The sequence below is a fragment of the Electrophorus electricus genome, chromosome 2 (genome assembly GCF_013358815.1).
Source record: "Electrophorus electricus isolate fEleEle1 chromosome 2, fEleEle1.pri, whole genome shotgun sequence".
NCBI lineage: Eukaryota > Metazoa > Chordata > Actinopteri > Gymnotiformes > Gymnotidae > Electrophorus > Electrophorus electricus.
The window spans coordinates 35,744,555-35,754,808 of NC_049536.1; the positions used below are offsets into that span (position 1 = coordinate 35,744,555).

At 39.5% G+C, this 10,254-nt stretch overlaps 1 protein-coding gene across 1 annotated transcript; it reads left to right on the forward strand.

The window, feature by feature from the left end:
• The first annotated feature begins 481 nt into the window (after window positions 1-481).
• On the forward strand, window positions 482-9,960 carry rbm44 (RNA binding motif protein 44). The gene is made up of 20 exons (XM_035535812.1): window positions 482-620; window positions 803-857; window positions 998-1,104; window positions 1,252-1,326; window positions 1,434-1,494; window positions 1,594-1,724; window positions 1,849-2,535; window positions 2,697-2,995; window positions 3,079-3,102; window positions 3,677-3,837; window positions 3,954-4,119; window positions 4,212-4,258; window positions 4,351-4,459; window positions 4,781-4,820; window positions 5,577-5,717; window positions 5,809-5,879; window positions 6,031-6,101; window positions 6,289-6,526; window positions 6,820-7,088; window positions 9,849-9,960. The coding sequence occupies exons 1-20, from the start codon at window positions 482-484 to the stop codon at window positions 9,868-9,870; spliced, it is 2,913 nt and encodes a 970-aa protein (XP_035391705.1). The 3' UTR covers window positions 9,871-9,960.
• Window positions 9,961-10,254: the final 294 nt, after the last annotated feature.

A 10,254-nucleotide genomic window follows, 5' to 3' on the forward strand; every position in this document is an offset into this window, starting at 1 on the left:
TAGTTTAAAAATGCACAGCTAAGCTAGTAGGCTGATTATCGTAGCTATCGCTAGCCAGCTAGCTTCCTTGTTTGGTTCTTAGCCTGTACTAACCTTAACGTCACGTTTTAGGACCGAGCCTCGGATGATTCTCGTAACCGTTTTTGAAAGGTTCGGGAATTATGGCTGTTGATTTATAAGTGGACATTCATATTAAATATGTTTTGAATTGGCTGCTTAATTGATAGAAAAATCTTATTGGTGATTGGTTAAAGCCATTTGCACGTGCACACTGTGTTGGCTCGCGCGCAGTTTTTGGAGATGCGTAAACCACGGTAAAATAAAACCTTTCATTTGTAGCTATATAACTAGTAAGTTAATGGAGTCCGCAATACAGCCAGTGGGTCCGTTGCATTTCTTAAATGAAGTTGATTCATTTAGAACCGCATGTATTTTCACAATCTGGTTTCCAAATAGTTGTATGTCCAACGTTTTGCAGAACATGTGGTACCCACCTCCCGCCTTGGTACCGTTTTACTTTGAGCCAAACTCGCGCAGCTCTTCAAACGTGTATACCACCATGATGTGGCAAATGATACAATTTGACCAACAAGTGTGCCTTGCTATGAACGAGGTGGTCGGTAAGTTTATTACCACATTAATTCAGAGTCAGCATGCTTTTAGTCATCGGCCACCTGGTTTCAGGAGCGGCTTAGGTGTGTTTTTAACTTGTGTCGTAAAGATGGGGACTGTCTAGCGAAGGTTTCTTGATATGCAAGTTATGAGTTTTCAGATAATAATGATGTGTTGCATATATTCCAAGGCGATCTGGGTCATTCCTTGTCTGTCGATGATGGAAGACAATTCCTACTAAATAAGTAGGTTATTCACACATACAAGATTCAGGGGAAACGATTTTTGGGACCCTTTTTAGAAATGAATGAATAACTGCAAATTTATACACAGTAATATGTGTACATTAACGTTCTAATTGCGGGCGGAATTATGATTCTTTCAGATCTGTGTTTGATCTTGTTGGAGTCAGTCATTTTCTGGAGTTAAGTGATCCAAAGTTGCTTAGTTGGTATCTCTCCTTACCAGTAGAAGATAGGCAACTGATAGAAGGTAAGACTGATATGTTGGATGCTGCACATAGTGATATTGGTGTAAAAACCAGAGTTGTCTTTTTTACTTTGGATTAAAATTCTTAATCGACTAACTGTTCCTGGCCTGGAATATGAGCATAACTGAATAGCACCGTATTGTCTGCAGAACAAGGGGGGTTTCTTCACTTTCTACAGAGACATCCTGCTCTTGAAGTGTCTAGCCATATTGTTCGTTTGAAACGTAAGTTGAATTGCTCAAGTTTCACTTACGGTGATTCTAGATTTTTCATAAATCGTCTCCATGACTATTGAAGCACACAATTTTATGTTCTTTTAATACCCTTTTAGAACAGATTGTAGGAAACTGCCTTCCCCTTCCAGGAACAGATATGTCATCAAAGCTGAACATGTATGATTTAATTTCATGCCCTAATACACTGGATGTGCTCTTGTACAACTGAAGTAGGTTATAAGCTTCTATTGATGTTGCAAACACATGTTTCTCCAGGTCACGTCAGCCAATGTTTTATGGTGTGCTTCACTGTCTGAACTGTGGTACTAGTTGTCCATCTGGTGCTAAAAAATGCAGACAGTGTAACAAGCTCATCTTAAACCCAGAGGAAAGTGTTGGCATATTGGGTAAGAGATGCTGTGTATATTTGGATTGCTCAGATGATGTGACCTTAAAGAATGACTTAATCTGCTTTCTTACTAGCCAAGTTAATTCTAGGATACCTTTTAACATTTGTATGTGCATTTGCAGAAGAGGAAAAAACACTCAGGTTGCTCCCAAACAATGTGAGAGAGGAATTAAATCTGCTAAAAGCCAGAAAACAAGAAGTGTTTTCTGTGAGGAACCCTGAGCAGTTGGGTTTTGATCAGAGCACCTCAAATGAATCACCCAGCCAGATCACCTCTGCAAATGGATCCCAGCATGCCTTTGATGGCAGCTATGCAGCCCAGGCCTGTCCAGACCAGCAGGAATTACATACCACAAAAGCCCAGCTCCTATCTAGGATGTGGGAGGGAGGAGTGTGGTGTGGCGGTACTGAGGTTGCAGTCTTTCAAGATCCTTCGGCACAGGCAAGCTTCTCACTCGATGTTGAGCTTGATATGCAGAGCCACAACCAGATAAGTGGCCAAGGCCAGAGGCCCATGCCAGCAGGCACTCGAGCGGATCTCACCAGGCTGGAGCAAGAGACCTTGCCAGAGTACTACAGTTTTAACAGTACTGTGCTGGCTCATGGTTCCGCTCAGTGGAATGATGTTACTGAGTCGCATGAGCCATGTTGCAGTGATTCTATGATGGCCACTATGGGCAGCGCTGAGGTTTCCACTGTTGAACATGTAGAACGCTTTCCTGATTCTGTGTCTTGTGTCAGCAATTTGTCTGAGTGGACTGGCTTCACAGAGGATTACCAAGACCTCAGCAATGAGGATGAACTGCGAGGTGAGCCAAAGCTGGATGAGTGTCACTGAAGGAGGTTCAAGCTTGGTGACTTGTCAGTCGGGTCCTATGCAATCCAAAATACATTAATCCTCAACTGGCACTATTCAGCAAGGATACTCTAGAGAGAGGTTCTGTATTCAAGGAGTCTTTTGTGTCTGTAGGTCAACACAAGCTGCTTGTGGAGAGCACCACACAACGTGAGGGATGTGATGTTTCTCCTGTGGCCTGTCTCATGAGCCAGGCAGTGGATGTCAGCAGTGACTTTAGAGATAACTTTACATCTAACCAGGCAACAGAAATGAGTCAAAGCTTCTTTGCAAGGCCTTGCCGAGATGTTGCTTCTGGCTCTGATTCATTTACTATTAACCATGAGCAAGAGACGCAGACAGTTCAAGTGTCTGCTTATGAGAAATGCACCATTACTGAGGTTTACATGTCTAACTTGGATGCTGTTTCTGAGGTACTACATCTTCTGTGCAACAATATGGATTTTTTTCTTCATAAATGTATTTGCTGACGCAAACTGTTCTTGTTTAGGAAAAGAAGTTGAAGCTTTTAAAGGATACTGTGGCAAGGTAACTCAAAATGTTCAGTGATGTATAAAATAACATATATAATGTTTTATTTCCAAGTCCCGTCTGGTATGTTCAAATCAGATTAGATTATTTTGCTGCCTCAGATCATGCTGGTCATCCCTTCCTCCCCACACATACACACAACCAGATTACTGGTTTAACTTGCACCCTATACTTGTTGGGTGTTTTGCAGTAGAGGTTACAACTGAAAAATCTTTGCCGCTTTGAATTTTTGCTTTTTAGATTTCAGAAGCTGCTTTTTCATCTGTAATGTGTGGTGTTTTTTGTTTGTTTGTTTTTGTTTTGTTTTTTAATTTCTAATATGTGTAGTCTTTGTAAATGTGTAGTATACCTTTTTTTAATTATATGCTTGTAAGAAATTCAAAAACATTTTGTTGTGATTGTGCTCCATATCAGAACCCAGAAGCTGAGAATTAGTTTTTATACCTTTTTAAAGGGGCAGATAGATGGGGAATATAACCAGGCAGTCTGAACAAAACAGCTGGCTTAAATGAAGCCCACATGTTTTAAATGTGTGGTGTGGCTACAGTAGAGTCTGTGCAGAGGAAGCTGGTGGTGAGAGGCAGAAGAGGGCCTGCGCATGTGATGCTGTTCAGCGTGCCCAGCGTGCTGAACTGCGTCTGCTGGCTCTGCAGTTCGCCATGTGCCTGCAGCACTGCTGGAGACGCTACTACACCTCGCCACAGGGCGAAGCTGCACTTCACGGGTTGGTACAGAAATCAAGCAGAGCTCAATGGTCATAATGGAATCGTATAGTGATCTTACTGCTGAGAGGTTAAAGTGAGTAGAAATTGATTCAAGTGAGTGTCCCTGGGATTGCAGAACCGAAGCACTGCCTGATGTAATGGCGCAGACTCTTAAGTGCTTGGAGGAGGATTACTTTGAGGCAAAGAGGAAGATTCTGGCAGGGGTTCCTCTAGAGAACCTCAAGCCCTTGTCGGTGGACTCTCAGAAGATTGCTACAGGAACATGCTATTCTCCTGCTTGGGTATGTAGTTTACACACTCCTGACAAAATCCCTGAAAGGTCATTGTATTTTCTTGTAGAACCTCATTTCAATCTAATTTTGTTCCTTTACAGATATCTGAGGCCTATTTAGGAGACATCCTACTTGAGGCTTCATCCAGGTAAGTTTGTCTTATTGAGAGAGTGAATTCTTATTTGTAGTGCTTATTCTCACTATACCGTGCTGATTTCATACTTTTGGTTTGGCTGTCAGAAGCCCCAGTGGTCTTGAACATGAGGGCGAGTTTGGCCAAGCTGAGGGGATGAGCACGGGAGGAGCAGAGGGAGGACTACAACATACCAACAGGACAACACCACCTCAGGTTTTTACTGTAAACATAAATATGCATAGAAAAGATCTGGGAGACATCAAGGGTCAGTCACATAGCTGAAATTGAGACCAAAGCTACTGAAAAATGCTTTCCTAAGCAAAGCAGTATTTCGGCAGTCAAAGTTTTGTTCAACTCAAAATAGAAACCTAGGCTTTCTTTGCTAGTATACAAGTGAAATTTAAATTGCTTTGAAATTTAAAAAGCACAAAAGTCCTTTTGTAAGCTTTGTATAATTCATGAAGTGATTCTGAAACACTGGTGTTTTGTGATGCCTTTCTTCCTTACACCCCTGCACCTGTATAACACTGGCAGGATGATGCTGGCCCCCAGTTAGATTATCAAGATGGAGGTGGTAAGAAAACCAGAGCTGTCTCTCCTCAAACAGCAATTCGATGTCTCTTGTGAAACTAAGATTGGTATGTTTTTAAAAAATGTTTAAAAGCCAGTTTATATTGTTGGGTACATATCTGTTTTCTTTCCAAAGCATTAAATAATTAGCTGTGAGTAACTAGGCAGTGTTTTTTTAAAATAGTATGTAGATTCTGACATGGCATTCAGATTCACTAATTGTAGCTTAGAGAGAAGGTATACTAAACACTGAGTAATTTTACTGGGGAATCATGGCAAGATTTAGATACGATCTATGCAGTGATTTAATACATGTGCAATTAACAATGGATATCCTGTAAATTGAATAGTTCAAGTTGTTGTTATTTACATTTGTGTAGTGACTTTCTCAGGCACTATGGACACTTTACAGACAGATATCAGATGAGAAGTGTGCAATAAAGCAATAAGTCATTTTACCACCAAAAAATAATGTGATAGTTTTTTTTCTGTAAAGTGCAGCTCATATGAGATTAAGGATCGAATTTCTTTGTAGCCCTCAAATGAACCAGTTTATATTCCATCAAGATGGCCATGTTTTAAAAAATAAATTTAGTACAGAATCTCTGAAATATCCAGACCACTAGGTGTCTGTATAATGGATGTCACAATGTGAAGAAGAATCATTGGGAAAATGACTTCTTGCTCCACTAAATGGTTAAATAAACTAGGTACAAGAATGAAGGTCTTATTTTTCTGAATTGTGTATTAACTTGTACAGGTATTTCAAAAGAGATGAACAGCAGTGAGGCTTGGTTTGATGCAGAGGAGGAACTTGTATCTTCTGGTCAAATTTGTAAAGAAGAACAAGAAGCAAGATGGAGGGATAAAGGGAAGTTGAAGATGAAACAAAAAGGTGTGGGTATGTAAACAACTGGTGTAAAGCTTTTATTACAAAACCAAACAGCCATCAAATAGATCTACTGTCTTGATGTACTTGTACTTTGTTCTAGAGGATGCAAATGAAAAGAAAAGCCACACTTCCTTAGTGTACGTCACAGGCCTATCAAGTAATGTTACTGAGGTGGGGCTCTGACATTTTAAAATATTTGAAAAGTTCTTGTACATCAAAGTTATCTTGATTTTTAAAGAAACAATTTTATAACATGTCATTGTAGTTAATCAGTTTGACCTCCAGAGAGCAGCATCACTCACTAAATTATTCCACATTGTAGTGTGATTTGCTGCTTTGGTTTGAGAGATATCATGCCAATCAAGTGTGCATCACCAGTTTCAGCAACAACAGGTAAAGCCTAATGCCATTTTGTTTGAATATTTAAAAACAAGCAAAGGTGGTGATGGTCTGGTAGTGTGCACAATATCAGAACTGCATGGGAATATTCATTTATTCAGGAATATGGGAATATTCAGCAAGCATTTGTTGTAGTTTTAGTCTTGACAAATTTCTTTGATGTTCCTGCTTTTCTCTCTAGTGTTGCAATAGTGAGTGTAAGAAGTCCCACAGACGCAGAGGCTGCAGTGAGGGAGGTAAGTGGGCGATCTGTTCAAGGCCACACACTCCATGTGGAACATGTCCAACAGTCCCCAGCAAGTGGTGGGAGACCCATAAAAGAGTCCTGCAGAGACCATCCCCCAGCTGCCCATAAAACACGGTCCACAGGTCAACGGCCGAGCACGCGTGGCTCGCAAAGCAGCATCCGCTTGTCCGGAGTGAGTATAGCAAGACACTCCCAAGTTTAGAGGAAGTGAGATCTTGGCTTCCGATTTAAAATTGAGAAGTTGTTTTTGTTTTTGTTTTCCTCACATTGGGCTGACCGAACAGCAACATCTTTGTGAGGAGGAAAAAGTAACATGATAAAGTTGTACTTAATAAATATTTCAGATGGAGTACTTGATTTAAAAAAAATCAGTTGATGTAAACCTCTGCAAAAAGTGAGATCCATTAATTTATCACTGTTTTTTATTCATACAATGCTCCCCCTTCTCTGCCCTTCTTTATACAGCCCCTCCACTGCAGTTTGGACAAGCTTACTAACATACATGACACACCCACTGCTTTGGGCACTTGCGTGCCACAGCACTATGCCACCATGGGCAGCTTTGACACAATCATATCCCGCTTGTCAGAGCGCCACCCAGAGGTGGGCCGGCAGAGGATTGTTGGCGCCTTGCTGGCGCTCCGAGCTAAGCATCAGCATGTCCTCAGCGGCCTGCCCCTGAGACAAATAGTGGACATGACCTCTGAGCTTCTGATGGCCGAGTCCACAACAAAGTGAGTGGGAGAAAGTCACTTTCCTCCTTCAGTCTTTGTAGGAACAAAATATTATTGGTTCTTTGTAGGTACAAATGTTGGTTTGTGGCATGTTGTTTTTGTTCCCTTGCTTGTCAATATTCTGGAAGTACCATTACATGGTTAAGTTGATTTCTGTCATAGTCTATTTACTTTCCTTATCATTTTGTCTTCAAATGTTACCTTTTTAGTGTAGTTTATATGATTACCTGTGAACTACATATTGGAAAGATTTAAAAATCTGTTCAGACTGTTAGATCTTAAGTTCAGTTGTGCATAAAGTTTAGCAACCAAGAGAATTGTAACATTAATGTGAAACTTAATTACACTGGTTTTTGTAAACAATTTTGTTCATGTTTAATCAGTAAACTCTTTCAGTATTACTGGAATGTTGTCAAGTGACATGAAATGATTTTGTTTTTAATGTTCGCAGATGCTCCTATTCAGTTTAAACTGCATATCAGTCAGTAGGAAACTTGTGCGCTCTCAGGGAATCAACTTTTAATGTTACTAGCACTTTGATCAACCAGTTGAACTACAGAAGCACATGGAACAGTGCTCTTTACATCAGTTGGAGCAAGCTGTGATACTATTCCTTTCCAATAAGGGGGTGCTTATAATTAACAGTTTCACTTTTAATTATTTTTTTGATTTCCCCCCCCCCCATCTAATTTGTGGTTAGGCCTACCACTGGTATGATTTACAAACTTCAGTAGAGGATCACTGGAAGCACACTTGTATGCATTTTCCAGGCTACTAAGCCTACCAAGAGAATGGAATTCACAGACATGAGGGTGGTGTATTGATTTATGTAGAGAGACATTTAATTTTAGCAACAGGATATTTGACAATTTTTTGGTGTTAGTATTACACCCTCATTTTAACGTGCGCACACTGCCTAAGTTTTTGTCTATGAAACTAAACTGAACCAAGACATTTACAAGAGCTAAATAAATGACTTACTCTGTTTATAGTCCCATTTATCTGCCCAGAAGCATATTCTTTTAAAATGGTAAATATCCCCTTGATGCAACAATGTTTACCCTTATGTAAGTTAAAACAAACAAACCAAAAACTGCAATTAGGGATGTCTCTTCACCAACAGCACCACCACCCCACCCCCCAAATCTTGTGCAAAAACTGGGAACTAGGCGTGAGTTTATGACTCAACTTAAGTTTATGTCTGGATTTCCCTCAAATAGTCACACATTTCAAGGATATACTTAGGTCAACCTTATGACCTTTATGACAATCAAGCCACACTGTATGTGGTCACTAGTTTGACTAGCAGACTTGGACTAATATCAAATTAGTGTTTGTGTAAATGTAGCGGTTGTGCCCTCATTGTAATTGCTTGAGCATCAACTGTGAAGGATGTTTAACCATTTTTCTAAACGATGGAATTACTCTTTGTGTAAGATTTTAAGTAAAATTGTTAGGATAAATGACACAATTTTAAAAATATTGCCTAGCAGTTTGTTAACTCAGGTGATACATTGCTCAAACCTAGATTTTTTTATTATTTTTTTATTATTTTTTTATTTTATTAAACCAGTTTGTGTAACAATGTACAATATTGAATCATAGTCTTAATTTAATTACTAGACAGCAGAATGGCACAATATAAAAATGGAATGGAAAGAGTAAAAAAAATACCCCTAGCAATCTGCATGTATGGAGAAAACCAAGCAATGCACTTAACCTCATTAATACCATCCCTTCCATTTAGCATATTCAAATATGGTGGTGGGAATGTATTTCTGCAACAGGGGCTGGGAGACTAGTCAAGATGAAGGGAAAGATGGAAGCAGAAAAATATAAAGCAATCCTGGCTGAAAACATTTCAAGAGTGCCCAAGATCAGGTTGGGGTGATGGTTTACGTTTCCACAAGACAATTACCCTGAAGCATACCACCAAGAAAGCATAGAAGTAGCTTGGAGAAAACTCTCTGCAGTGTCTAATTCAGAATCTGGGCCTGAACCCAGAAGAACATATCTGGGACTCAAACATTGCTTTGCACTGACCCTCCCCATTCAACTTGGTTAAACTTGAATGATTCTGGCACAAAAATGGGAGAAACAATGGTGTGCCAAAGTTAAAGGTTCACTCTCCAGAAGACTGGAGACAGTCATTGATGCCGAAGGTGCTTTAACCAACTACTAGGTGAATGATCTGAATATTTATGTGAAAGGAATATTTCTGTTTATTTTTCTAACAAATGTACAACACATTCCAAAAATGTTTATATGATGTATTGTGTGTAGATGGGAAATTAATCCATTTTAACAGGTACCTAAAACTTACCAAAATGTGGAACATTTGAAATGGTCAGAATTTTCTGCCTGTGCTGTATGTTTTATTCTCACAATCTAATTACTTATTCAGATATCTGTCTGGTTAAGGGAAGTTCATAATATTGCCCCCACATCTTTGACTAGCTTTGTTCAGCTTCCTTTAGAATCTAACAAGAGGTCTGGGAGACTAGTATTCCAGTACAAACTCAATGGAAGTCAATGGAATATGTTCCCCACTGATCTGAAAACTCGCAGACTTTCTTGTAGTTTTAAAAAAAAGAATCGTGTAGAAGTTCATTGGCTTCTATTTGTGCTCTCTTTGTAATGTATATCATATAGGTACTAATTAATGTAGGCTTTTGTGGTGGATTGTGGGAGATGGCTTTGTTTTATTATGTTTATGGGTTGTTTTTGTCCTTATTTGTATTGTATTTGTTGTTTCTTTAGTGTTGACCTTCCCGGGGACTGAAGAGGGAAATTATCTAGCTAGGTAACTGTAAGCATCTCTACTCATTTAAGTGTGTTTGGTTTTGTACACGGTCCCTGACCAAATAAACAAACGAATATTTAAAACTGTGGTGCATTAGCTAACTGATCTGTAATCTCCTCTTTGTTTAAATTATGTCTCTAGACAACGGTTTAGCTTCTTTGTGACTTTAATAGTGGTGAAGTACATCTGATTTCCAGAGGCCGTTCGAGACGCGCGCCTTTATCGTTCTGCTTTCTAAAAGATGGAGTCAGATTAACATTAACTCTGGCATGACCGAAAGATTTCTGTAGTCACCGGTACTTAATAAATTCTAAGCACTCATATGGATAACAAAAGCTCTTCTGTGTTAAGACTTTAGCTTTA